General features: G+C 41.3%; 3 protein-coding genes and 2 long non-coding RNA genes across 8 annotated transcripts in view; all 5 read left to right on the top strand.

Annotated features, from left to right (window-relative positions):
- The window catches only part of rbpja (recombination signal binding protein for immunoglobulin kappa J region a), a 9,051-nt gene extending 4,470 nt beyond the window's left edge, over nt 1-4,581 (top strand). For both annotated transcript variants that reach the window (XM_034301098.2, XM_034301097.2), the window contains exon 11: nt 1-4,581. This exon is cut by the window's left edge and continues 215 nt beyond it. In XM_034301098.2, coding sequence (XP_034156989.1) covers nt 1-155 — 155 coding nt within the window. In that variant the 3' untranslated portion in view covers nt 156-4,581.
- Nucleotides 4,582-7,361: 2,780 nt separating this feature from the next.
- On the top strand, nt 7,362-18,880 carry stim2a (tromal interaction molecule 2a). Of its 2 annotated transcripts, XM_034301050.2 has the most exons (12): nt 7,369-8,476; nt 8,896-9,026; nt 10,639-10,753; nt 10,852-10,963; nt 11,153-11,268; nt 12,319-12,496; nt 12,858-13,035; nt 13,367-13,528; nt 13,728-13,828; nt 14,118-14,359; nt 14,635-14,818; nt 15,047-18,880. In XM_034301050.2, the coding sequence occupies exons 1-12, from the start codon at nt 8,359-8,361 to the stop codon at nt 16,572-16,574; spliced, it is 3,165 nt and encodes a 1,054-aa protein (XP_034156941.2). In that variant the 5' UTR covers nt 7,369-8,358; the 3' UTR covers nt 16,575-18,880. The 2 variants fall into 2 exon arrangements, with proteins under 2 accessions (XP_053087114.1, XP_034156941.2); XM_053231139.1 differs by lacking the exons at nt 13,367-13,528; nt 13,728-13,828; nt 14,118-14,359; nt 14,635-14,818; nt 15,047-18,880 and adding an exon at nt 13,243-13,350 and having other exon boundaries at nt 7,362-8,476.
- A 178-nt stretch (nt 18,881-19,058) lies between these two features.
- LOC128317672 (uncharacterized) lies at nt 19,059-21,494 on the top strand. 2 transcript variants are annotated; one of them, XM_053231141.1, is made up of 5 exons: nt 19,059-19,922; nt 20,048-20,431; nt 20,570-20,716; nt 21,001-21,047; nt 21,203-21,494. In XM_053231141.1, the coding sequence occupies exons 1-5, from the start codon at nt 19,886-19,888 to the stop codon at nt 21,338-21,340; spliced, it is 753 nt and encodes a 250-aa protein (XP_053087116.1). In that variant the 5' UTR covers nt 19,059-19,885; the 3' UTR covers nt 21,341-21,494. The 2 variants fall into 2 exon arrangements, with proteins under 2 accessions (XP_053087116.1, XP_053087115.1); XM_053231140.1 differs by having other exon boundaries at nt 20,998-21,047.
- Nucleotides 21,495-23,576: 2,082 nt separating this feature from the next.
- On the top strand, nt 23,577-25,411 carry LOC117596388 (uncharacterized). Its single transcript, XR_008301202.1, has 3 exons — nt 23,577-23,794; nt 23,920-24,809; nt 24,964-25,411. It is a non-coding gene; the product is annotated as an uncharacterized LOC117596388 (long non-coding RNA).
- A 1,216-nt stretch (nt 25,412-26,627) lies between these two features.
- On the top strand, nt 26,628-27,275 carry LOC117596338 (uncharacterized). Its single transcript, XR_004577476.2, has 3 exons — nt 26,628-26,783; nt 26,909-27,001; nt 27,150-27,275. It is a non-coding gene; the product is annotated as an uncharacterized LOC117596338 (long non-coding RNA).
- The last annotated feature ends 225 nt before the right edge of the window (nt 27,276-27,500 follow it).

Below are 27,500 nucleotides of genomic sequence, written 5' to 3'. Positions count from 1 at the left end.
CGCCCTCATCATCCTCCTCATCCTCCTCTTTGTCTTCATCATCATCTTCATCGGGCCTTATGCTGCAGTCGAGGATCGACAGTCAGGCTGGATTCCCAACAACCGGCGGTGTTTCTTCATCGTCCTCTTCCTCCTCAGCCATGTCCGTGTCCTAACCTGTGTGTGTGTGTGTGTGTGTGTGTGTGTGTGTGGTGCTGAAGGGCAAAATTAAAACGCCAACTTTCAGATTCTCCAAAAAAGGACAACGATGTTGCAGAATGGATGAAACTCTGAGAGAAAAATCAAACTCAAGACCGTCTCTTTTCTCCATTTTTTTTCTTTCACGGAAATAAAACGAAACTAATCATGGCTTTGCCAAACCCGTAAAAACACAGGTGAAGAAAATTCTCCGTCAGAAGGGCTCCGATGCGTCGACGTGGAAGAAAAAAAGTTATCACATAGTAATATAGTTTTCAAGGACCAAGGAATATTATTATTATTTTTTATTGATGTATAATTTTATAAGCTTTAGCTAAGGTACATTTTTCACCTTTTTTTTTTTCTCAGTTTTATAACATTTAGTAACCTTTTGTTACCAAATAGTTTTGTATATTTCTCATGAGCATTTGTGCTCGGAAGTTAAAAAAAAAAAAAAGCAAAAAAAAAAAGAAAAGGTTCACGCGGTTTTAATCGCCTGAGCTCTTTGTCATAGCTGCCTTTTAATCCTCTTTGGCGACTGCCTTAAATTTTCTGGACTTGTACCAGCGTTTTTACATTTTTTTTCTTTTGTAATACTGTTTTTACATCATGTATATTTGCCCTGTTTTTTGTTTCCTAAACTGAAGTGTAATATTGTGCGTGTGATTTGGGAGAAGGTGGCTTTACACTCGTTTTTTTTTTTTTTTTTTTTTTTTTAAACACACAAAAGCTTTAACTGACTCATCCTGCCATTGAGTGATCGTCTGAGCAATTACAAACTGCCCCAGCCGTTTTTGCCCCTTCTTATTGGCAAAAAAAAAAAAAAATCATCTTCCCACTCACAACAGCTTGAGTAATGCACTTAGACCTCTCGATCTCAAGAGCACGAAGTAGTGATCATTGCTTCAGAGGCTTTCGTTAGCGATCCTGATCATCACCGTGATGCTTTCAGTAAACCCGGCTCTGATTAAATTATTAAAAATGAGTTCGTGATAGTATCGAAGCTTCCATGACGCAGTATGGAGACTTTACCCTGATATGTTTAACACCAAGGTGGGGTGAAATTTTTACTTCCAATAAGTTGTAAAAGTACCGATTCAGTGCTTTTACACTCTCTCTCTCTCTCTCTCTCTCTCTCTCTCTCTCTCCCCCCTGCGCAGTTTATTTTCAGAAAATGATGATTTGATGATTTCCCTGCACACGCTCTAGCTAACGGTCATCTCGCACACTAATTATCTGGAACTCGAGTCCAGAACTCGGAAATGCAACACAAGTTGAGTCTGGATTTTGGATTAGAGTCCAGTATTGTGGGAAAATGCAAAATAGATTTGGTCCGTCCATGCGAAACAGGTTGAGACCAGAACACAGAACACTTCACGGCCTGGACTCGTTAATGCAAAACAGGACGAATCCACGACACGACACGACACTGCAAAACAAGTTGAGTCTGGATTTTGGAATTGACAAATGGATTAGGTTCAAACCCAAGTTAACCTTAAAGAAAGGCGAAGAAACAGGAGCAGTTCAGATTTTGTAAAACAGATTTGGTCCAGAACTCAGCAATGCAAAACAGGTTAAGTCCAGAACCCTGTAATGCAAAACAAAGAGTTTAGTTTCAAAACTCAGAAAGGTGAAACAGGTACAGTTCAGATTAGTATAACGGTAAAACAGTTTGTGGTTCCGAATCCAGGAGCACAACGCAGGTTGAGTCCAGAAGTCTGTGACTCTGAATACACAAAACAGATCGAAGACTCAAATGCTAAACCAGCCTGGGCCAGGAAACTTGGAGATGTAAAACAGGGTTTCGGAACTGATTTATGTTCAAACTTCTGAAAAAGTGCAGTTCAGATTTCATAACTGTAAAACAGATTTGTTCCAGAACTCAGTAACGTAAAATAGTTCGGTTCCAGGATAGAATAACACAATACAGGTGGAATCCAGCCTCAAAACTTGTAAAATATGTCGAATCCGGAAACTGGAACATGGTCCAAAATTCAGACACGGAAACGTTTTGAGTTTAAAACTCAACTTGGTTAACTCAAAACAGTTTAGAGCTCAGAACCTGGAAAATAGCAAACAGGTCGAGTCCAGAACTCAGGAAAATGCTTGTTTGGTGCAGAACCAGGACTGAAAAAACAGCTGTAGTTTGAACTTGGAAAATCCGAAACAGGAACAGAACTTTCAGAAAATATAGAAGTCCATGAGCCACATTTCCAGCTCCGAGCTCTGAAGAGTGAAGCAGGTTGATCCTGAAACTTTAATCCAGTCGTTTTTAGGATAAGAGGAGCAGAAAGAAACAAAATGTTGTGTGTCCAAGTGAAGCAAAGTGTTTTAGGGCTTTGAAACTTGGGGGGAAAGATGAAAATTTCCAACAAGAGCATCATTGCATCTATCGTTTGTGTACAGTTGCGGAATTTATCCAACCTTGAAGTAGAGTTCAGCTGAATGTCTGCCTTTATGGACAGGTTTGTGTGAACACGACTGGAAAACTGAGGTGTAAAGACTCGGTTCAAATCGAGTGTTAATGTGCCTACTGCTCTTTTTTTGTTTGTTTTTTTTCCCCCTTAGTCTTTGTGCTTCTTTTTGTTTGTCTGTTTTCAGCCCAGCTGCATATGCATTGCTTTTTGTAAGAAAGGGCATTTTCTTGTGAAACAGTGTGCTCTTCTTCTTGTTTTGTTTTTGCTTTCAGGCCAATTTGATTTGGTGTGTTTGGTCATGTGTAGGAAGGAAGCACCCTGTGATTGAGGGCTCTTATCACCTACGAACTGAAAAATGCGTCCAGAATCTGTGCACTTTGTTGATATATCTTCCTCTGTTCTTGTTTATTTTTTCTCCTCCGTCATGAAAGATCATTTTTGTGGCAGCTGAAACGAACCCTTTGTGCCTATGAGAAATCTAACCCCCATCTCATCACCACTCTCAAACTCTTTTCAAACCTAGAGGTCAATGTTTTTGAAGGTCATGACATTTTCAGTGTTATTTTCTCCAGTTGCTTTATTAGGCTGTGCTCCAGTAGCGTTCCTGACATGCCCTTGTCCCCTAGCCACTTCCCCAGATGGGCTCCTGGGGAATTATCCACAAATATGGTGGCATGGTTCCATATTTTTCTTCTTTGAATTCTTTCTTTGAGATCAACTGCTGCGGCTGGTGCTTGGTTCAGATGAGAGCCTCCAGCCATGATGATTCTTTATAGATGAAATTTAAGAACTTTGAAGTGTAAACGGGCAACAAAACATTTCAAAACTAACATTTTATTCCTTCAACTCCTCTTGTACAACTTTACTCAGCTAGCTAATTATCAATTTAGCTAGTTCACTCAACAGGGGTGTGTTTAAAACTGTACTGGAATGCAGCAATAGTCTTCCGAAGATATTCTCTCAAAGCCTTTTTTATGAAAGAAATAACATGGCAAAGGATCAAACAGTCGATTAGCAATGTTTGCATTTTAGTTTTGCTAACAAGTAAAGCAACTCCGTCTCACGCGAAGTCTTTCCGTCCACGAACAAATCTTCGGATAGTCATTTCAAGCATCGTCATTAAGCTCCATGATGTTTTTTTTTCTCATAAATTAATTTCTGAATATCATCAGCCCTTTCTACACATTTAAGTTCAAATCATCTACAATTACGTCATCAAATTCTAGGAGGCGGATCCTAAGCGGCATCTTGAAGTGCGTTCAGAATGGCAGCCTCTGTAACTTTCCAGCTTCGTGTGAAGTTCAGACCATGTTTATAGATGACAGGAAGTCCCACTGCATCCTAAACCAGTCTAAAGAACTGGGCGTGGTCAGAGGCGGAGATTTACCTGTTATTTTGTTAGCTATTTTATCCACGTTGCTCCAGGAGCAAACACACCGAACGTGTCTCGGCTGATCGACTACATTTAGGTTAAAGCAGACTGATGAACTTTTTCAGGATCATGCTGATTTGTCGTTTTCTTATTTAATGAGCTAATTATTTTTCACTTGTGCCACTGTACTTGCCTTAACGATCAAAGATAAGCGAAACAGTTCTCTGATGAAATGCCGTTAAACGTCCTTTGCCAAAACCTTGCCACTTAGATTTGTCAAACATCTCGGATCACTCATAAACGGTAATTTTTTAATTTTTTTATTTTTTGGTGTGTGCTATAAGCCAAGAGTCCGGACTGTTTGCGCTATTTCCACTCGGGACGTTATGAGTGCTATCGCTCTGAAGGGCCAGTGCATCTGTAGCCTCACTTAAATACTGTAATGGATGCAATACACGTCATTATCAGCATAAACCCAGGCTGTGTTCCATTTCTCTAATCTGCTGCCACCTTATGTGCGGTTCTATCGCTTTATCCTCTCGAGTGAAGTTCACTAATGACCATTAGACGAGGGATCGAGTCGACGTCAGTGGAGCAATAAAATACTTAACAGATGATTGTGTTTGAGTTTCATTTCTCTGACTGTTACTTTATTTAGATGGCTAATAAACATGCTAGTTAGCTAGAAATAAATCAGTAAACAGCACTTCAGCTTTCTTGGGAATGTTCTGGATTTCAGTTCAGTGCATTCTGACCTGAAGTTACCGTTGTGTAATTAGTGTTCTCACTAGAACAACAGCCATTTTAAGGTTCTGCCCTAAACTCTAGCCGTGTAGTATGCAGGTTCCCAGCCCTGATCCTGGAGAACTTCCTGTCCTTCACACACACCTCACTTCTGTTAGAGCAGGAAAACACTACAAATATTCAGAACAGAGGGTTCTTAATGACCAGGGTTGGGAATCTGTGCCCTAGAACATGCACTTGTAGAAAATTTAGAAGTTTTTCGCCTGGGAGAAACCGCTCGTGTCATTTTCTGAAATTACAAGTCCGTTTGAAGGGAAGCTTTGAAAGTTCTAGGTGAATCTCCACACCAGTGTGTTTCCTGATCAGTGAGGGTTCTAAGTGGAACATTTCATTATTCAGAGAACCCCTGAGGAAAAGGTAACACTCGTTTGTATTTGGGACACAGCCTTAAAATGGCCGCCGCTCTAATAAGAACACTAGGGAATAATTCTAGCATATTTCGAAAGGGCAAGGACAATTTTTAATCAGATCTGGCCATCTACAGCACCAGGAGGCGGAGCGAACAGGTAAGTGGGCGGGGCAAGCAGAGTTTAATTTTATGCCAATGAGAAGCAACAGAGAGAGAGAGAGATAGAGACTAATGCAGTTCTTTTCCCCAGTTGCTGGTACTGAGTGATTTATTTTAGCAACAACTAATTAGCAATTACTGATCTGGATTCAGGATTTGCAGAGTAGCTCACTTCTGGCTGGATTTGTAGAGTAAATGGAAACCATGGAAACTGCCACCCATGTGAATGCAGAGTTCTCCATGTTGATCTGTTGCTGAGGGGGGCGGAGCTTCAGTGTCAGCTGGTGCTGATGTCATGTCAAGTGGCCTAGTGTCGTTCACTTGCACACTCTGAGTGCACTTCGAGCAGCTCACTCGGCGCTCGGCTAAACATGAAAGAGATTTCGAAATGTGACACTGATGACAGACACCTGTCAGTTGTGCATGCTCATAGGGTCAAAGGTTAATGACAGCTCTCTATACACACTCACACACACTCACACACACACACACACCTGTTGTGTTTTCAGGCCAGACGGAGTTGTTGAGGTGTAACCTGAACCAGTGTATCTGCTCCTCTACGAACATGAATCATGGACTTGGTTAATACGATAGGATTCTAAATTTAATCCTGAGTCTAGGAAGAAAGGGTGTGTGTGTGTGCGCGCGGGTCTATGAGTATAAGGCTTCTAAAAAACATAGTGAGTGTGTATATTTGAAAGTTTAACATACAGAGAAAAGTGTGTGACTCAGAGCTAATGCAAGCAGTTCATTAGAAACACTTTAATTGTGTGTGTGTGTGTGTTTACCATGAAATACTCGTGTTTCTGTACCTGTGGGGACTGGAATTGTTTATGAGGACAGTGCAATGTCTGGAAAGTGTATGTATTTAGTTTTGAACAGACTCTAATTAAAAAAAGTTTATTTTTAAACCCATGTGTTACAATTAAAGTTTTAAGTTAGGACATTCGGGTCCGAGTCATGTGACACCTCAAGGGTTCTTTAAAAGTTCAGTGGATAATTAAGTGTTCTTAGTTTCTTTAAAAGGGTTCTATGAGTTTTTATGAGTATATATAAAGTGCTGTTTTCTAAATTCTCATAAGAGAGTTCTAATTAGGAACAGTTGTATAGAGTTCTCCATCAAACCTTTAGGTTTTCCTCCAGAGACTCAACGGTAGAACCCTTTACAGTGCACACTCTTGCAAAAAAAAAAAAAGGGGGGGGGGGGGGGGGGTTTCTAAGCTTTCTTTAGGGGTTCGTTTGAAAATGAAAGGTTCTTAGGTTCCTAAAAGGGTTCTACTTTTATAACCCTTTAGATGAAGAAACACTTTAGAAATGTTCCACTAGAGGGACAACCAAAGAACCTTTAGGGAGTGTAGGGTTACGGTTGTGTTTCTGTGCTCAGTATGTTAAAACAGTGTGTGTGTGTGTGTGTGTCTGTGGGTGTCTGGTTAAAGGAAGACTTCTGTTGTTCATCACAGTACTGTGAAATAAACTTCTCTTCGATTAAAAAAAAAATGAACAAAAGCAGAATTTCCTGTCTCTAGAGAATTATTGTGTGGAATCGACTCGTGGAATCGACTCTACTGAATCCCAACACCTGGAATCTGAATCAGAGGCAGTGATCAGAGCGCGTCCCTGGTGATCAGAGCGCGTCCCCGGTGATCAGAGCGCGTCTCCGGTGATCAGAGCGCGTCCCTGGCGATCAGAGCGCGTCCCCGGTAGTCAGAGCGAGTCCCTGGTGATCAGTGCGCGTTACCGGTGAACAGTGCGCGTCTCCGGTAGTCAGTGCGCGTCCCCGGTGATCAGTGCGCGTCTCCGGTAGTCAGTGCGCGTCCCCGGTGATCAGTGCGCGTTACCGGTGATCAGTGCGCGTCTCCGGTAGTCAGTGCGCGTCTCCGGTGATCAGTGCGCGTTACCGGTGATCAGTGCGCGTCCCCGGTGATCAGTGCGCGTTACCGGTGAACAGAGCGCGTCTCCGGTGATCAGTGCGCGTTACCGGTGAACAGTGCGCGTCTCCGGTAGTCAGTGCGCGTCTCCGGTGATCAGTGCGCGTTACCGGTGATCAGTGCGCGTCCCCGGTGATCAGTGCGCATTACCGGTGAACAGTGCGCGTCTCCGGTAGTCAGTGCGCGTCTCCGGTGATCAGAGCGCGTCCCCGGTGATCAGAGCGCGTCCCTGGTGAACAGAGCGCGTTTGGATCTGCGATGAGAAGCTGAGGAGACGCGTGTGTTGGATTTACAGCCGCATTTACAGCAAACACACCGAGAAAGCAGCTCCTGTCTGTCACACGGGCAACTTTTACTCTGAACATCTTTCACCGGACGCGCGCGCGGAGTGAAGGAATAACAGACTTCTACACGGAAATGATTTAATCCCCTGAGCTGTGAGAGGGATGTGATCTTTCTGCCTGTGTGAGGATCAGCGCCGAAATCCAGCCATTTCTTATACATCTGCTCTTGCAGTCGCTTTTTTTTCTTCCTTTATTATTCCTTCTGTTGTTCTTCACGCTCGCGCCTTTCCAATGACAGTTTACAACAGTTATTCAAACTAAAAAACAACAACATAAAGTTATCTTTAGATGCAGCGATATAAATACATTATTATAGAAAAGTCATACATGTCATGTGACGTGATTTATGCTCGCGCGCTGTGAGAACCGCTCGAGACTTTCTATTTTTACTGAATATTACATAACAGCTGCTGCAGAAAAGTGTGCGGCTTCTAATGACACTTTCAAAATTCTCTTAGTTTGTTTTAGAGAGTCGTTCAGCATAACGTTCTGTCTGTTACTGTAAGGTGATAATAAATAAATAAATAAATAAATAAGAATAAAGCGCGTCTCGCGGATTGGAGTAGATTATAAAAAGCTACTATAAAGTTAAATTTGGTTTCATGGTTGTTGAACTTCTCAGGAGCTTGCAGATATAAAAGAAAGAAAGAAATCTCTGGAGCAGCTCTGGAGGCTGTGTGCTGGACTGAGAGCTGATCTGTGATCTGTTGATTTGCTGATCTGTGATCTGCTGATCTGTTGATTTGCTGATCTGCTGATTTGCTGATCTGTTGATCTGCTGATCTGCTGATTTGTGGCTGAAGAATTGATGATGATGCTCGGACATCCTGTTGCAGTGCTGCTAATCAGCTGTGGCTTGAACTTTAGCTTTAGCTTTAGCTTTAGCACTCCTGAACCTGCACAGAAGGAGACTCAAACCATCACAGGTGAGCGCTGCTAGTTTTAAAGAAATGGTGAAAATAAAAATCAATAACATTTCATTTTATAGACTTCTGATTCTGTGTATCTGCAGAATGATTTGAACGATGAATTGGTTGATTAGAAATCGTAAATTAGGGCGTAATGATTTAAGATGCAGGCTGAATATGGCTGCTGTAGAGTTCAGGATTCAGAGGATGGTGATTTTTGGGTGTGTCTTAAATTCACCTGGTTTAGGGAATAAATTTCCCAGGTGATATGGTAGTGAAGCATTGCCCTGTGGTGTATTCCCGCCTCGCTCCCAGCGTTCCCGGGATAGACTCCGGATCCACCGAAACCCTGACCAGGATAAAGTGTTTATCACTTATGCTAATATGCTAATGACCGTTGCTGCTTATTGACCCTCATCTGTAACCTCTGACCCCAGATGTGTGTCAGCAGGTGAGTCCTCCGTGTGTGACGGAGGCGGATCGTTACAGCCTGGAGGCGCTGCGTCACATCCACCAGGAGATGGACGACGATCAGGATGGAGGGATCGAAGTGGAGGAGAGTGTGGAGGTAAATACCAGAGAGAGCAAGAGAGAGAGAGAGAGAGAGAGAGAGAGAGAGAGAAAGAGAGAGAGAGAGATGGTTATACTGAAAAATGTTATACAGCGGCCATGTATAATTATTAATTTGCTAAAAATTATAATTACAAAATGACGCATTATTTTTTAAATTCATTTATAGTTGCATTTAATGTTGGAAACAAGTTAGTTCCTGTTGTCACTTACGTTATAACAGCTATAAACAATCGTTTGCTGACGAGCCTCTCTTTAAAGTTAATAAGACAAAAAAAAACACAGCTTCTCATGTTACCAAGAAACCGCAAAGAGTAAACTCCTCTGTCCTGAAGATGTGGGAAAACTTTAAGTTACAGCTTCACCTCTGACTGTTACAAAGCGCTGACACTGGAGACTCCTTCCATAAATGTAAAATAAACAGCTCGTTACTTTGGAGAAAGCTTCACCATATCACTGATTATTAGAATCCCGTTACATGGAGCGTCCACTGTACACGTCCCTGTGAATGAGCTGTTACTATAGAAACGATAACGTATTAGAACGAGCGCATTAATATAATCCTGCACTACTGTCAGAGCTGCTGTAATAGAAAAATAATCAACACATTCTGACCAATCAGAATCCAGAATTCAGCAGCACAGTGGTGTAATGTTTATTAACAAAGCTAATTAAGAAATCTATTTTCTATTTTATAGTTTCTTAAAGAACTCTTTTGTTCTAAGGGTGTGTGTATTAACTGGGTAAGTGTGCAGTACAAACTGCCAATTATTGCTCATTATTTTAATAACTAGAACCTGTCAGGAGATTAACGTTTAGCTAAATGGTCCTGTTCCACGCTTTGAAGAAAGGGTTCTTTAGGGGTTCTGTGGCTTCTAAGAAGGGTTCTACTTGTAACAACCATTAGGAGGTAGTGGATTTAGGGAGCTGGTTAAAATTGTTGATGTAGGTCAGTGTGATGGTGGACACTGTATGTGTGTGTGTGTGTGTGCGTGTGTGTGTGTGTTTGTGTGTGGGTGCGTGTGTGTGTTTGTGTGTGTATGCGGATCAGGTGTCCAGGGCAGATGAAGGACGTGCCTAAGATGGAGTCTCATGGAGTCTCCGGTTACAACACAGAACACATTCCAAGACTGTACACACACACACACACACACACACACACACACACACAGACACACACACACTGCATTCATTTATCCAGTTGTATCTCTCTTTTGTCATTATTTTTAAAAATTAATTTGTTAAATCTGCTTTAGTTAAATCTAGAAAAGAATGACAAGAAGTTATCAGAAGTTAACGTCTCATATATGTTGGTCAATGAGTGTGAGTGTGTGTGTGTGTGTGTGTGTATGCGTGTGTTTGGGGGATGACAGCAGTGACGCTATCCACAAAGGGGCCCTTGGACTAAAAAAAGTTTGAGAACCATGGATGAACATGTAGCAAACATTTTAAATAACCTGTGTTTGTCTCTGTGGTTGTGTGTGGTATATGTGCAGATGATATGATATATCTAACCTGAGATGATATAACTAACCTGTTGTGGTGGTGGTGGTGGTGGTGTGTGTGTGTGTGTGTGTGTGTGTGTGTGTGTGTGTGTCATATGCCTGTAGTTCATTATTGAAGATATGCAGCAGCAGCAGCAGACGAATAAACACAGTAAACTGCACAGAGAGGACCAGCACATCACCGTGGAGGAGCTCTGGAGAGGCTGGAAGTCCTCAGAAGGTGTGTGCGTGTGTGTGTGTGTGTGTGTGTTTGCAGCAATCCATGATATTTAAGCTAGTGGACAGTGAATATTATGTGTGTGTTTCTCGCTCTCGCAGTTCATAACTGGACGCAGGAGGATGTGCTGCGCTGGCTGCGAGAGTTTGTGGAGTTGCCGCAATATGAGAAGAACTTTAAAGAGTTACGTGTCAATGGAAACACACTGCCTAGGTGAGAACAACCAATCAGAGGCCTGCTTTACACCTGAAATTATCATACACTTGTAGAAAAAAGGGGGTTCCTCGAGGGTTCTTCGGATAGCTTCAGTGCAACACTAATGTAGCAACATGGCTGATGGATTGTATTATTAAGTGGATAATTGTATGACTTTTGGTTGTGGAAATTGTGATTTTTCTCTAGGATTGCGTCCAATGAACCATCATTCATGAGCACCTACCTGAAAATCCAGGACCAGCAGCACAAACACAAGCTGAAGCTCAAGGCACTAGATGTCGTGCTGTTTGGACCACCAACACGTGTGTACTTGTAATTAGAGGTCAAGACTTAAAGCTCAAATTTCTATCAGCCACACATCCAGAGTTCCAGAAGCATGGTGTTTATTCATTACAATATATCATGTTTTTGATACGTGATAAAACACCTAAGCAGCTGTAGATGATTACAACTTGAGGCAACTTGCATGTGTTGGTGAAATGAAAACAAGATTTAACTCACAGAAACACTAAGTCAAGACAAGACATAGACACATAAAGCTTGAACTCAAAGAAGCACCAATCTCAACCTTGAGCTCATAGAAACACTACAAGTAACCTCACAGAAATACCAAGATCAACTTAAACTCGTAGAAGCACCAAGTTGAACCTCAGAAAAATACCAAGATTAGTCAACTTCATAGAAACACCAAGATTGACCACATAGAAGCATCAAGATCAACCTCAACCTAATAAAAACACCAAGCTCAACTTCACACAAACATCGCAATCAAACTCAAGCTCATATAAACACCAAGATCAACCTCACAGAAACACCAGTATGAAACACAAAGTGGTCCCAGATTTACTTGTGGATGAGACTTCTAGTAATATAAACCCAATTTACTCCTATCTGAAACAACATCTCAACTCCTGGGTGACGGCCAGAGGTATGGGGTAATGTGGAGTAGGGGCTATGGGAGTTGGTCGGTCATTGGTATCATATCATTCTTCATTAAACATGAGTTGAGGTGTGAGTAGCAGGTTTGGCCATTAACACCATCAGCTATTTTAATGTCATTTACAAATATAGCTCTGATCATATTTAAGTGCATTGAGCACCTTCTAACTTTAGCCACTGACGCACTTCATCTGTCATACCTAGTGAATACTATCTTGGAATTTCAGGGTTTGTCCTCATTTTCCTCTATTAGTTATCAGGTATCTTGAAGGTCAAATCAGATATGCTAGAGCAAAAAATAGAAATTTTGTATGACCACAGTACTGCACTAGAATTGAGAAACAAGTTAGCTGTGAGAAGATCCAATTGGCTGGACTTGTGTTATGTTCTATCCATCCCTTTTTTTTCTCCAGGTCCACCTCACAACTGGATGAAGGACCTGCTACTCATCGTGTCGGTAGTGATGGGGTTGGGTGGCTGCTGGTTCGCTCAGGTGCAGAACAAAGCATCAAAGGAGCACATTTCCAAAATGATGAAGGATCTGGAGAGTCTACAGAGAGCTGAGAAGAGTCTCCGAGACCTGCAGGAGCAGTGAGTCATCACTGTCTACTCTAGTGTTTCACCATCACCTAACCTCGGAAATAATTAGCAATAGATGTCCTACTGATCCAGGCCAGTTTTTTGGATTTAATACCAGTAGTATTGTAACATTAATTATGGTTAAAAAAATGTTTATGAATGTAAGTAGACAAAAAAAACCTCTTCCAGTGCTTGAGAATCCCTCTGGTCGTGGGTATGCGAGCACCTTTTAAAGATCAATGATTTTTTTAAAAACATGTTATCTGATTTTCTTCCAGCTAAGTCCCTCCCAATTGCTACACACTAGCTAAGCATATGGTCACAGGAGCTGGATAGAACTTAACAGTTAATAACATCATTTTCTTTTGCCCAGGCTGGAGCGGGCCCAGGAGGAGAAGCGTACGGTAGCAGTGGAGAAGCAGTTTTTAGAGGAGAAGATGAGGGATGAGATTCAGGGAGCTCAAGAGGAGGCCAACCGGCTCCATGAGCTTCGCAAGGGTGCTGTCGGTGAACTAAGCCGCCTGAGATATGCTGAGGAAGAACTTGAACAGGTGAGTGCTTTCCTCAGCATAATTTACATGCAAACTGACTAAGCAAAGACTGGCATGGAAGGAGATCAGGGTCATTTCTAGCTGTAAGTGGCCACTTAGGACCCCCGAGACTCCCAGGAGTCTAGGAATGCAGGATTTTTTTTTTGTAATAATAGTATACTTTAGTGATAAGGGACACTGAGCCCGTAGTTGTTACCATGTTTCAAGCTTTCACAGAGGCCCCCTTGTGCAACTTGAGAGGTGGTGGTGAGCCAGTAGGATGTCACTTAGGGTCCCCAAAGGTTCTTAAACAGCCTTGAAGGAGTGTGTGATCTGTGCATGTCGCGCTCAGATTCGAGGGGCGCTGAAGAAGGCGGAGCAGGACATGCAGGCTAGCTGGTCAGTGCCGGAGTCTTTGCAGCTCTGGCTGCAACTCACACATGAGGTGGAGATGCAGTACTACAACATCAAAAAGCAGAGTGCAGAACAGCAGCTGGCCACTGCCAAGGATGAGGTACCAACACAATCTACATTGTAATTTAGCATTTGGAGACTATCTAGATTACAAGTTAATAAGAGTTGTGGTGCTTGGTTTGGTAGATCTTATGTTCATGTTTAAGTTTTGCCATGCTACTTTCTTTCTAAGTTCTCATACCTTATGCCCAGTGTGTGCATGTATTTGTTGTTGTGTTCTTGTTTGGTGGTCTCTCAAGGCAGAGAGAATTAAGAAGAAGAGAAGTTCTGTTCTTGGTACCCTCCATGTGGCACACAGTTCCTCTTTAGATCAAGTGGACCACAAGATCTTACAGGCCAAGTAAGAATATAAGAGAGGGAACTTTTGTGTCTGTATATTTATGGCAGGAATAAAATGGGGAAATTTTGTTGGCAAGTGGACAGTACTGAAGGTTTATCGAAAACCTTGCATGATGGTATCGTACTATGGTACAAAAGTGTGGAATTTTGGTTAAACTCTATTGCCGTGTATGGACAATAGAGAGGGACCATGGTACTGACAGGAATACATAGGGAATTATTGAACAACAGAAATCTTAGGGGGTAATATTAATAATTAATATGGAGTCTGTTAATGTTTTTGGAAACAGAAATGCCCTAGCAGAGGTGACGGCATGTTTGCAAGAACGCCTGCACAGGTGGCAGCAGATCGAGTTGTTGTGTGGATTTGCTGTAATGAACAATGCTGGACTGCCCAGCCTCACAGCCACCTTGTACCCTGACCCCAACTGGATGGTCTTGCCAAGAGCCACCATGTCCTCCTTCCAAATTCCTGTAGGCATTGATGACATGGAGGATGGCATAGCTTCCATGATACCACAAAAAATTCCTGGTGAGTATGGTCAACATTTACTACTGATCGGAGGGTTGGGAGTTCAAATCCCAGCACCACCAAGCTGCACCTACTGGGCCCTTGAGCAAGGCCCTTAACTCTAAACTGCTCAGTTGTATATACAAGATAAATGTCAAATGTAATGTCCTGTCAGTTCCGTAAGTCGCTCTCGTTAAGGGCATCTACCAAATGCCATTAATGTAATTGTAAATTAGAAGGAAAACTCCAGAGTATCTCACCTCATCTATCACTTCTTGCATTTGTCTTATCTACAGTCACAGTTACTCCTCTCAAGCTTTCTCCTCGAGCGCTCGTCCGTTCTCGTCGAAGCGGTCATATCATCCAGTCACCTGTGATTCTGTCACCTGATCCTGATCTTCTAATCCCGATTCGGCCTCCGCTCCCTCGGTATGGCGAGGAGGAAGGGGAAGGAATAATTTTCCCTGCTATTGTGAAACAGTAAGTTTTTATTGTAGAGGATGGTTGACTGATTTTGATTGGTAAATTTAAGTTGGTTGGTTAATTGATCTTGACTGTAGCATCTGTAATTTGTAGGTTTAGCTGTGCTGATATTACTAGAGAATACATTTTGCATGGTCTGCATTTTTATGGTTTGTTTTTCTCACTTGTAAATGAAGAATATTGCAAAACATCAATATATTCTAAATTCCTTTACTTGTATTATAGAGAGTGTCTAGAGACAGCCTCTGATCCTGATCCCATTGGACCCACTCTTGGAATAAAGTACACCAGCCCTGGATTGGATACTTCACCTCGAAAACTATACCGTGACAACTTGGACCTTTTCTCTGATAGTGTCACAAGTAAGATTCCACTTGATGGACAAGCGAACAGTCCCTTGCGCAAGATATCACGAGAGGAACTTGGGTATCCTGTAAGGGGTGATTCTAGAAAAGTTTTACATGAAGAACTTCAAGTCGACTCCCAAGCCAGAAAGATATCCAGAGAGGAAACTGTGGTGTCTGCAGAAACATTGGTGAGTCCTTTGTCTATAAAGGAACCTGAGGTTCCTGTTGATTTCAAGAAGATTCCTAGGAGTTTACCACTAGATACTAGTTATTCTTCTATTAGACTGTCCACCCAGGAGAAATTGGATTCCCCCATGGAACCTTACCTTGGAATAAGATTCATGGATAATGCTGAGTTAAATGTGGGCAGTCTGCCACCAAAGAGACTTTTTAAAGAAAGGAAGGATCCCTCAGGAGAGAGCCTGTCGAAAAAGATGACAAAAGATGAAGGTGTGACAGATATCCAAAGTGGAGATGCAGGTAAAGATTTTGATGTAGAGATGGACATTGCTCCAAGATTAATGCTTAAAGAGGAAACTCAAAAGGGACATACACTGTTAAAGGACAAACACTTAGACGCTACTTCCACAAGCCCTTTAAGAGATGGGCATGAAGACTCAGTCTCAGTGGATGGACAAAGAGTAAAGGTAAGAGACAATAAAGAGTTGCCCAAAGAACAATTTTACAGAAGTGTGCTCAGAGATAATCTAAGTCTGTCCATGGACAAGGGAAAGCTGTTTAGAGCTGTTTCCATAGATTGCACTTTTAGGAAAAAGGCACGAGATAACTTGGATGGTTCAATGGAAAACCAGCGAGGAATGTCTTTAAGAGACAGAAGGGACAATGCTGTATCCATGAAGCTCTCTAGAGGTGAGCGTGATGTTGTCACAGAGAGACAAAGTCTGTTCCGGGATGTCAGGCCAGACAATACTTTGGACACACCCATAGATAAAATCCAGAAAGATGTGTTAGACATGCCTGTGGAGACTGTCAGACCAAAGATATCCAGAGATGAGTTTGTAGCTCCAGACCCAGGTCGCTTCAGCCAACCTGACCTTACAATTGACTCCCTAATGCTCTGGACTCCACCCTCGGACCCCCTTAGCCATCTAGTATATGATGGTATTTTAGAGAAGTCTTATCAGAACCCTGTAAATGTGACCAGTCCTGGAGATCTCAGCCATCCTGTCTCACTGCCCTCAATGTCCACCTCCTCCCAAAGCCTTGTGAGCAGTGATGGCAGCAGTTCTACTCAATCTGGAAATCTCTCATCAGCAGAATCCCGTAGTGGAGACAAAGGCAAGAAATCCTTAAAGCTCAAGAATCTGTTCAAGAAAAAGAAAGATAAGGAGAAAGATAAAGACTCAAAACGAGAACATCCACAAGGGGGTTTACAGAAGCTGTGAGTTTGAATCATTATAACAAGATTTCGTAGACTTAAGACCTAATAATGTTCAAGGGATTAGTGTAAGTTTAGACTTAAACCCTGGTTTGAATGCATTAGGAAATACCTTCACTGTCTCTAGGTGATATTGAAACTAATTGTTGGTATCCTTATTGCAAGCTTTGCCAAATGAACACCATATCATTGGTGGTGGTGTTAAAAATCAGGGACTTAGTAAATTGGGTTCTTTTCCCAAACTTGCTTCAGCGCTTGGCAAATATGTAGAGTATGTTTTTTACAACTATAAACAAAAATGTGTAAAAGCCCCACCAGATGCTACCTGGTCATTTGATCTTTGGCAGGATTTGATCATGCCCTTGATGTATATGAATTGTAATTGTATGGCAGGTTATTATTAATAGCTAGTCTAGCTAATCAAGAACCTACTGCAACAGTAGGTGCGTATTACTGTTCCTCACTCCCATTGGTAGTCACCTGGGCTTTTTATTTGTTCAAAGTTTTGTCTGTTGAAGGTTAACTTCACCTCCTATGCTGTTGTTTGCCAGCAACCATAAAAAAAAACTTCCAACTACTTTGTTGCTTTGCATTGCTGCAGGTGTTAGAATTAAAAAGGGTTATGGCAGACTTCTATCGTTTACATAATTCTGTAATGGTCACTAGTGGGTGTGTCATTTCTTGAGTGAGTAGCGGTTGCCATGGTAACACCTGGATGTGGTGATTTGGCCATTAAAACTACATAGCTAGCTACAGGATGTATCTAAAGTCACCACTCTGACCAGACATCAGTCACCTTCCTGTTAAAAATTAAATTTCTGGAGGGAAATGGCTCGTGTATAAATTGCATCTGTGCAGTTTATCACTGTCAAAAAATAATGTTTACCCAACACAATCATTGTCGTCCATTTTTGGTGAAAATATTAGCTGATTTATTTGGGTTCATAAAACACTTCAAGCCCACAGAACTTTGGAAAATATTAGCGAGGCAAAGAGTGTATCATCGTTCCTTACTCTCATTTTTAGTCATCGCATGGCTTTGCATTTTATTTGCATAATGTTAAACTCAGTAACTGGTCAACTTTTGTGTCACTCGCCCCACCCACTCTGTGGTTCCTATGGTTACTTCACCTCTTGTTTCTACAATTTAAATTTCAAAACAGAATCTTTATATTTACAAGCAATGACGTACAATTAGGGTTTGTGTTTTACATTCATAGATTCATAGTTAAAAGTACAAAACTAGCAGAATTCTTTCATCATTTTAATCTACATACAGTGGCTTATAGATGATTTAATAAGCAATGGCTGTAAGAGGAAGTCTTTTTATTTTAGTGACTACTTTATTGCACTATTTTAGTTGAGTTTCACCATCAAATATGTGATATTGTTATAAGGTTCAGGACAGGAAGTTGTTTACTTAAATACAGTATGAATTATGAAATGTAATAAAGTCTTAAACATTTCAAAAGTATTGGTATATAAAATAGCCTGTGGTTTTACATGAACAGGGAGAATTTAGGGATATAACATGACTATTAAAGGGCCTTTAGAACCCTTAATGGTTCCTTGTGTGTTCCTCTGGTGGAAACTTTATATATATATATATATATATACCACAGAATTGGTTAAACTCCTGACAGGTTCTAGGTATTAAGAAGAAAATAATGAGCAGTAATTTGAAGTTTGTACCACACACTTACCACAATAAAACACACACTCTTAGAAAAAATGGTTCTGCAAAGGTTCTTTAAGGGTTCAGTGGAAAATTAAGAGTTGTTAGCCTCCAAAAATGGGTTCTATTTGGTTTCTGGATTCTAAGTTTCTGTTGTAGGGTTCTACATAGAACGTCTAATGATTCCCACAGAGGAACCACCCTTAAGTGTTTAAGAGTGTTCATGTAAGCGTTTATTTCTACTGCAACAGTTTATTAAACTGAAATTTCAGGTAACTGACGTGTCTGCACTGCGCAGTGTGTTTACAGCCGGAAAAAGTTTATTTGCGTGGTTTTTAAAGATTTATTTATTTATTTATTTGTGCTTTCTGTTTGTCTCTTTGACAAGTTACATTTTGATTTTGTTTGGGGAGTTATAAATCACAGTTCACACAAATTTTATTGAGCTAAAGGGAAGGTTGTTGGATTTCCCAAAAACAATGCACAAATTTTAATTGTTTGAAACTTGCTAAATGAGTCGTACAAATTTGGTGAAATTTGCAATCGTGAGTTCAATGTTGTTCCTTCTATTAATATATTTAATTTACTTTTTGATTGTTATAAGTGTACTGAATGTTTTGAATATTTGCATATTTAATTATAATTAAAAAAAAACCCTAAAACTTGGAGATTCTTTTATTCAGCTTAGGACACACGCACACACACACACACACACACACACACACACAAACACACACACACACACTGCACACTGGCCTCAGATCTGTTCTACACTGCACACGTTGAACATGTAGAGCTGTTTAAAATGATCAAACTGATCCAGGACCTGATTTAAACATTAGATAGCGCTGATGAGTGAACAACATGTGAAACACTGAGACAAACTTTACGATTTTAGTAGAGGTCAGAGGTCATCCAGTGAACTTGAAATCATAATTTTGTACTTTCGCACACTTTCTACACACACACACACACACGCGCACACGAGTCATGGAAACATCTGTGGTTAGAGATGGTCACCCCATAGACACAGTGAACCTAAGCACCTTTCCATTTCTGAGACACGCACACACACACACACACACACACACACACACACGCGCACTGAAACAGGAAATCTACAGTGAAGCCCTGCGGTATCAGACACGCACGAGTAAGTCGGCTCTGTCATGAATGAAGGTTATGCGACTGTCACATGTCACTTATGTTGGAGTTGAAAATTTTGTAATTATGTTGGAAATTACTCCTACTTTCTGTGCAGTAATTTTTTTATCCTCCATATGAATATGCACTGCAAAAACTAATGTTTGAAAAGTATTTGTTTTGAATGGAAAAAGTGTTTGTTAGTCAACGGCAGTCATGAGGTCATATGTCCCACCCCTAAGATGTTTATGTTCCACTGGCTTTGACCAACCACGAATATCAAAGCCTCATCATAAAAAAATGTGTCAAACAGAAAACTTAGAAAAAAAGGTTTGTGCATCTCTGACGCGTGTCTAAACATCACAGTTTAACCGCAACCAATGAGCTGCTAGAGAGAGCGAGAGAGCAGTTTTCCACTGACGTGGACCAATCAGATTAAAGAACACACAACCGCATGAAAGAGCTTCAGCAGCACGAGCCGCTCAGCACCAGTGTCTGAGATGGAGACATCAAGAGTCGCTCTCATCGCTCTCGTGTGTAAGTCACATTTAACTTTTACACACTTTCTACATTTCCAAAGTGTGTTTTGAGACTGAACTAGGGTTGTGTAGAAGTTTGTACACCCTCCTTAGTGTAATGTAAAGTGTGATGTTGTGTTGCAGGTGTTGTGTTCTCCAGTCAGAAGAGGATCTCTGGAGCAGAAGTGGAGATGAGAGTCAGACGAGGAGACGACGTCACTCTCTACTCCGACTGTGTTTGGAAAGTTGGATTGAATCCACTGTGGTTTAGAAACTGCTCAGAAAAGGATCATCCTCGTTTCATGTTGTCGACTAACGATTTGATGCGTGTTGCTGTTACACGTTACTCGTTTGTGTTTAATGACTCCAGCAACACACACGATCTGCTGATTAAGAACGTCACAGAAGCAGATCAGGGCCTGTACTACTGCGCTCTACATGAGAAAAATATTTCAAAGGATAACAATGGCATCATCATCAGTGACGTGTATCATTACGGAAACAGATCCACTCGACTCTCTCTACTCGGTAAGATTGTGTAGTTTCTTTCATTTTGTAAAAGTCTGACAAAGGTTTTATTGTCTTTGATCATCCTTCTAAATTAGAGCCCAAATAATAAAATGCGTCAACTGTAGTGTGTGTATGTGTGTGTGTGTTCCTCAGCAGAACCCTGTCGCAGTGTGTGTGAGCTGTGTGTATCTGAGCCGAGTGTTAGCTGGAAGCTGGTGTTCAGTGTGTGTGTTGTGTGTGTTCTCCTCTCCTCACTCCTCTCCTCCATCTGTGTGTACTGCCTCTGCACAAACACCACTAAAGGTACTCACACACTCGCTCTAATCACTAACACTGTTTCAGCATTAAATACAACAGGAATTAAGTCTTCTCTTCGCCATCAAGGAGGCGTCTCTACTCACCTGTCAATCATTTTGTGTGTCAGTTCAGAAAACTCCACCTTTTAGGCATTTTAGTTTATGTGGTTCTGGTGTGGCATTAGAGAGCAGATGCATTTGTTCAAAAATTTAAAATTTTGAAACTTCAAATTAACTTTGACCAGATTCTCTGATTACACCTTTAAGATGACATTATTTCATTCACAGCAGAAGTCGAAGCAGGAAGCAGCAGAAGAACAACTCGGAGACATGATGAGGTAAGACACTTTTCTAAATGTTCCAGAGCACCAGCTGAACTTTTGACATTTGAGACAAAAATATCAAACAACTGTATGAACTATAACATGAGATATTGTAGCTTTTAGAAACTTTTACAAACACTGAACTCCAGATGTGTTTTTATCCTCTGCAGGTTGGAGAAGATGAGGTCTGTTACGCCTCATTGGACATCCAGAAGCTCAAGAAGGAGACGAAGAGGAAGAAGAGAGTTCAGCACTCTGATTTCAGCACATATTCAGAAGTCAGGACTGAGAGAACTGAGAGATGCTGAGGAGGCGTTAATGAATTCGGAAATGTATTTTGCATCACAGTGTATTATTTGATAAACTGTTTTGATATACTATCTTTGATGTCCTTAATAACAATCAATTAAATAAAATTGATATACAGGTTTTACATGTTTTTATACGTTTTTGAATTTTTTTTTTTTTGCTGATAATGAAACAATAAAAACACAAATATATAAACATACAACTGCTTACTAATTTTTTTTTTTTTTGCCCCCTGGTCACCTGTCATTTCCCACCCTCTAGCTAACTCTACCCTATCACATGACAGCTAACTAACTGTGAAGGCTAACACATGCTTCTTCTGAGACACATGAACTAACCTCTGTGTATTTTCAAACTGCTGCTCATGCTGCGTCGGGGCATTGTAACACACTCGGAGACAAGAGCTATCTGCCATCTTCCACATACATGAGCTCACAGACGCCCGTGTTTGTCTAGTGATTGACAGGGATGATTGATAGAATATGCCCCTCCCATTCACAGAGCACTGCAAACTTTGCTCTCATGACTCCCAGCCTTGGATAGATGTGGCATCATTGGGACTCAAACTCATGATCTCCAGGTGACAGGGTGAATGCTTTTCTGCTACACCAATCAAGAACATTTATGCTTTTACAGGCATTTTTTTTGTCCAATCAAGTTCGCAGATGAAGCCTTGCAGGTGTATCGTAATTGTAACAAGAATAGAATAATCTTTAAGGCCTGAACATGAACACAATTCATGTGTCCCTGAGTGATTTTTAAAGTATTTAAGGCTGGTCCTCACAGAGGATGGAGGGTGGAGTGTCGCCTTAAACGCGTTGTTCAGCTGTTAGAAGTCTTTACAGAAACAGAGAGTTCCATCCAGCTTGTGTACCATGTTTCAGTGACTCTCAGCTAATGCATTTCAGCAGGATTTCGAGTAGCTCCAACTTCTCCGGTTCGATCCAGAGCTCAAGTTACTGTCTGTGTGAAGTTTCTACACCTCTTCTGCCTGAGTGCACATGGGTTTCCTCCAGGTTCTCCGGTTTCCTCCTGACTTCCAAAAACACGCCAGTAGGAGGACTGGTTAGGTGAAATTGCCACTATGTGTCCTGTGATTGTTGTAGTAGATCAGACATAGAGTTAGTAGACCTTTGGGGTCATCAGTCACTTCCTCGTGCCAGTAGTAATGATCGCACCCTGAGCTAGTGGACCATGGAGGAATAGCAGAGTCATAGTTTTTTACTTCTAGTTTCCTGTATGCTAAGAGTACAGTTTACCACAGCTTGCTTAATTTAAAACTTTAGAAAAGAAGCACTGATGTGCATCATGTGAACCTAAAATTTGTCCAAGAAAATAAAATGAACACTTTCAAGATTTTACGATAAACATGATACTAATCGAGTCACTGAGTTCAATACACATCTGAACCTGAAGCACACACACTTATTATTTCTTATACGTCAAAACACATCACATACAAACATAACAGTACATGCACTCTCACACACACACACACACACACACACACACACACACAAACACACAACGCAGATAATTTTTTTTTTCCTCTCTTGAACCTTGTGAGTGTGTGAGCAACAAAACAGGAAAACCACAGTGAGGCCCTGCAGCTCAGGGCGCACACACACACACACACACACACACACACACGGAAGCTTCTGTGGATAGTGATGGTCACTTCATGGATACAAGGAAACAAAGCACCTTTCACTTTCTAAGACCAACCAAAACAAACACTTACACTAACACGCACACACACACACACACACACACACACACACACACACACACACACACACCCCTCTGTACATGCACACAGGAATCTATGCTCTGTTCTCTCAGGCCCTGGCAGCTAAAGCCACTTCCTGTGCATCTTTACTTACTGATCTAACATCAGCTTTACACTGTAGAAGTCAAATGATCAAAGCCATTAATAACAGAGACACTGATCTTGGATCAGCTAAAACACACACGGGATAGAGGCACTTAAATGTTCTTTAATGCCTTAAATAACTGTATTAAAAACTTTTATTTAATAAAAGTTAATCACATTATAAGAATGTAAATCTTTATTTTCTTACCCAAGAATTTACATGAGATCACTTTGTCTAAAAAACAAACATATGTTTTTTTGTTTTTTGGCACGATCTGAAGTCACCAGACAAAACACCTGACCTGCTGAAGTTAGGACTAATCTGGTGTCCTATTTTCTCACACAACAAAGCAACAGACTGCAAAGACAGGTGAGGTTTGTTCATCTCATGCTTGTCTAAACATCACAGTTTAACCGCAACCAATGAGCTGCTAGAGAGAGCGAGAGAGCAGTTTTCCACTGACGTGGACCAATCAGATTAAAGAACACACAACCGCATGAAAGAGCTTCAGCAGCACGAGCCGCTCAGCACCAGTGTCTGAGATGGAGACATCAAGAGTCGCTCTCATCGCTCTCGTGTGTAAGTCACATTTAACTTTTACACACTTTCTACATTTCCAAAGTGTGTTTTGAGACTGAACTAGGGTTGTGTAGAAGTTTGTACACCCTCCTTAGTGTAATGTAAAGTGTGATGTTGTGTTGCAGGTGTTGTGTTCTCCAGTCAGAAGAGGATCTCTGGAGCAGAAGTGGAGATGAGAGTCAGACGAGGAGACGACGTCACTCTCTACTGCGACTGTGTTTTTAAAAACGGATTGAATCCAGTGTGGTTTAGAAACTGCTCACATCAAAATCAACCTCGTTTCATGATCTCAAGTGAAGATTTGATGCATGGTGCTTTTCCACGTTACTCAGTTGTGTTTAATGACTCCAGCAACACACACAATCTGCTGATTAAGAACGTCACAGAAGCAGATCAGGGCCTGTACTACTGCGCTCTACATGAGACAAATATTTCAAAGGATAAAAACGGCGTCATCATCGACAGGGACGTGTATCATTACGGAAACAGATCCACTCGACTCTCTCTACTCGGTAAGATTGTCTGATAATTCCTTCACTCACTTATTGCTCAAGTTTTATTGTCTTTGCTGATATTTTGAAATATTATGTGTTTTCATCAGAGAAGGTCTCTCCATGCTTAACTCTCTCTCCAAGCACCCCGACCCCGAGTGTATCAGAGCCGAGTGTTAGCTGGAAGCTGGTGTTCAGTGTGTGTGTGTGTGTGTGTGTGTGTGTGTGTGTTCCTCAGCAGAACCCTGTCGCAGTGTGTGTGAGCCGAGTGTATCAGAGCCGTGTGTTAGCTGGAAGCTGGTGTTCAGTGTGTGTGTGTGTGTGTGTGTGTGTGTGTGTGTGTGTGTGTGTGTGTGTGTGTGTGTGTGTGTTCCTCAGCAGAACCCTGTCGCAGTGTGTGTGAGCCGAGTGTATCAGAGCCGAGTGTTAGCTGGAAGCTGGTGTTCAGTGTGTGTGTTGTGTGTGTTCTCCTCTCCTCACTCCTCTCCTCTGTGTGTACTGCCTCTGCACAAACACCACTAAAGGTACTCACACACTCGCTCTAATCACTAACACTGTCTCTGATCAGCATTTAGGCATTTTATCTTAAGTATTTGGGGCGTGGCTTCAGACAGACAGCTTTCAATAATCTTTAGCAAATTGTTTCACTACTTTAAGATGGCTTTATTTCATTCACAGCAAAAGCCAAAGCTGATCTGGCAGGAAGTGACAAAAGGACGACTCGGAGATGTGATGAGGTTGGAGAAGATGAGGTCTGTTACGCCGCTTTGGACATCCAGAACATTGAGAAGAAGAAGACGAAGAGGAAGAAGAAGAGAGTTCAGCACTCTGATTTCAGCACATATTCAGAGGTCAGAACTGAGAGAACTGAGGGATGCTGAGGAGGCGTTAATGAAATGTGTATTACATCACAGTGTATGATTTTGATAAACTGTTTTTACATCCTTAATGACATTAATCATCCAGAGTGAAATGAAGTTTAAGTGCTTACTGTCGTATTCTTGCTGATGTGAAAAATGTGTGAATGGAAAAAAAAAGAAAAAAAAGGTTCATGTCTGAATAATGTATAACACAGAACCTGCAGTACGTCCAAATAAAGTTACTGCTTGTGGGATTTTACCTTCAACTTGAGACTACAGAGGATCAATGAGTTCAATACACTTCTGAACCTCAAGCACACACACACACACACTCTCACTTCCTGTATGTGCACAAACACTGATATCACATACACACATGACATGTCTTACTAAAATAGTTAGTGAACATATCAGATTATTAAAACAGTTATTATATATAAACAACTATTAATAAATATTAGAATATAACTAATATACTAATATAAATATTATTAAAATCTCTCCTCTTCTCTTAAACACTGAGAGTGTGTGAGCAACAAGACAGGAAACCCACAGTGAGGCCCTGCAGCTCAGGACACACACACACACACACACACACACACACACACACCTCCTGTAATCACTGATCTCAGATCTGTCCTTCACTGTGCAGACTGAACATATAGAGCTGGTTAAAGTGATAAAACTGATCCAGGATCTGATTTAAACATTAGTTAGTGCTGGTGAGTGAACAGTGTGTGAACAGTTTTGCTGCTGCTACAGAAGCACTGAGACAGAACTGATGCTTTTAACTGAGGTCAAAGGTCAGCTACAACAGGAGCAATACCTGTCTGTGTAACAATTTTAACACTTCATGTGGTCCTATTTCTTCTGCATCACACACACACACACATGCACACACACACACATACACACACAGAGTGAGAGATTGAGAGAGAGAGAGAGAGAGAGAGAGAGAGAGAGAGAGAGAGAGAGAGAATGGAAACTTTTGTGGTTAGAGACGGTCACTTCAGAAATACAAAGAACCAAAACACCTTTCATTTTCTGAGAAACACACAACCACAAGACACACACACACACACACACACACACACACATACACAGACACACACACACACACACACCCCTCTGTACATGCACACAGGAATCTATGCTCTGTTCTCTCAGGCCCTGGCAGCTAAAGCCACTTCCTGTGCATCTTTACTTACTGATCTAACATCAGCTTTACACTGTAGAAGTCAAATGATCAAAGCCATTAATAACAGAGACACTGATCTTGGATCAGCTAAAACACACACGGGATAGAGGAACTTAAATGTTCTTTAATGCCTTAAATAACTGTATTAAAAACTTTTATTTAATAAAATTTAATTACATTATAAGAAAGTTAATCTTTATTCTCTTACCCAAGAATTTACACGAGATCACTTTGTCTAAAAAACAACATATGTTTTCTAAACATCACAGTTTAACCGCAACCAATGAGCTGCTAGAGAGAGCGAGAGAGCAGTTTTCCACTGACGTGGACCAATCAGATTAAAGAACACACAACCGCATGAAAGAGCTTCAGCAGCACGAGCCGCTCAGCACCAGTGTCTGAGATGGAGACATCAAGAGTCGCTCTCATCGCTCTCGTGTGTAAGTCACATTTAACTTTTACACACTTTCTACATTTCCAAAGTGTGTTTTGAGACTGAACTAGGGTTGTGTAGAAGTTTGTACACCCTCCTTAGTGTAATGTAAAGTGTGATGTTGTGTTGCAGGTGTTGTGTTCTCCAGTCAGAAGAGGATCTCTGGAGCAGAAGTGGAGATGAGAGTCAGACGAGGAGACGACGTCACTCTCTACTGCGACTGTGGTAGGAAAAGTGGATTTAATCCAGTGTGGTTTAGAAACTGCTCACATCAAAATCAACCTCGTTTCATGTTCTCGAGTAAAGATTGGGGCCGCACTGAAATACCCGTTGGTGTTGTTCCACATTACTGGTTTGTGTTTAATGACTCCAGCAACACACACGATCTGCTGATTAAGAACGTCACAGAAGCAGATCAGGGCCTGTACTACTGCGCTCTACATGAGACAAATATTTCAAAGGATAAAAACGGCGTCATCATCGACAGGGACGTGTATCAATTCAATTCACTTCAATTTTATTTGTATAGCGCTTTTAACAATGGACATTGTCACAAAGCAGCTTTACAGAAAATAAATGGATTCACAAAAATATATTGTAAATATTTAAATTTATCACTGTGAATTTATCCCTAATGAGCAAGCCAGTGGCGACGGTGGCAAGGAAAAACTCCCCGAGATGATATGAGGAAGAAACCTTGAGAGGAACCAGGCTCAAAAGGGAA

This window comes from Pangasianodon hypophthalmus, chromosome 28 (genome assembly GCF_027358585.1).
Source record: "Pangasianodon hypophthalmus isolate fPanHyp1 chromosome 28, fPanHyp1.pri, whole genome shotgun sequence".
Taxonomy (NCBI): Eukaryota; Metazoa; Chordata; class Actinopteri; order Siluriformes; family Pangasiidae; genus Pangasianodon; species Pangasianodon hypophthalmus.
This window is presented reverse-complemented; position numbering and strand designations above follow the sequence as displayed.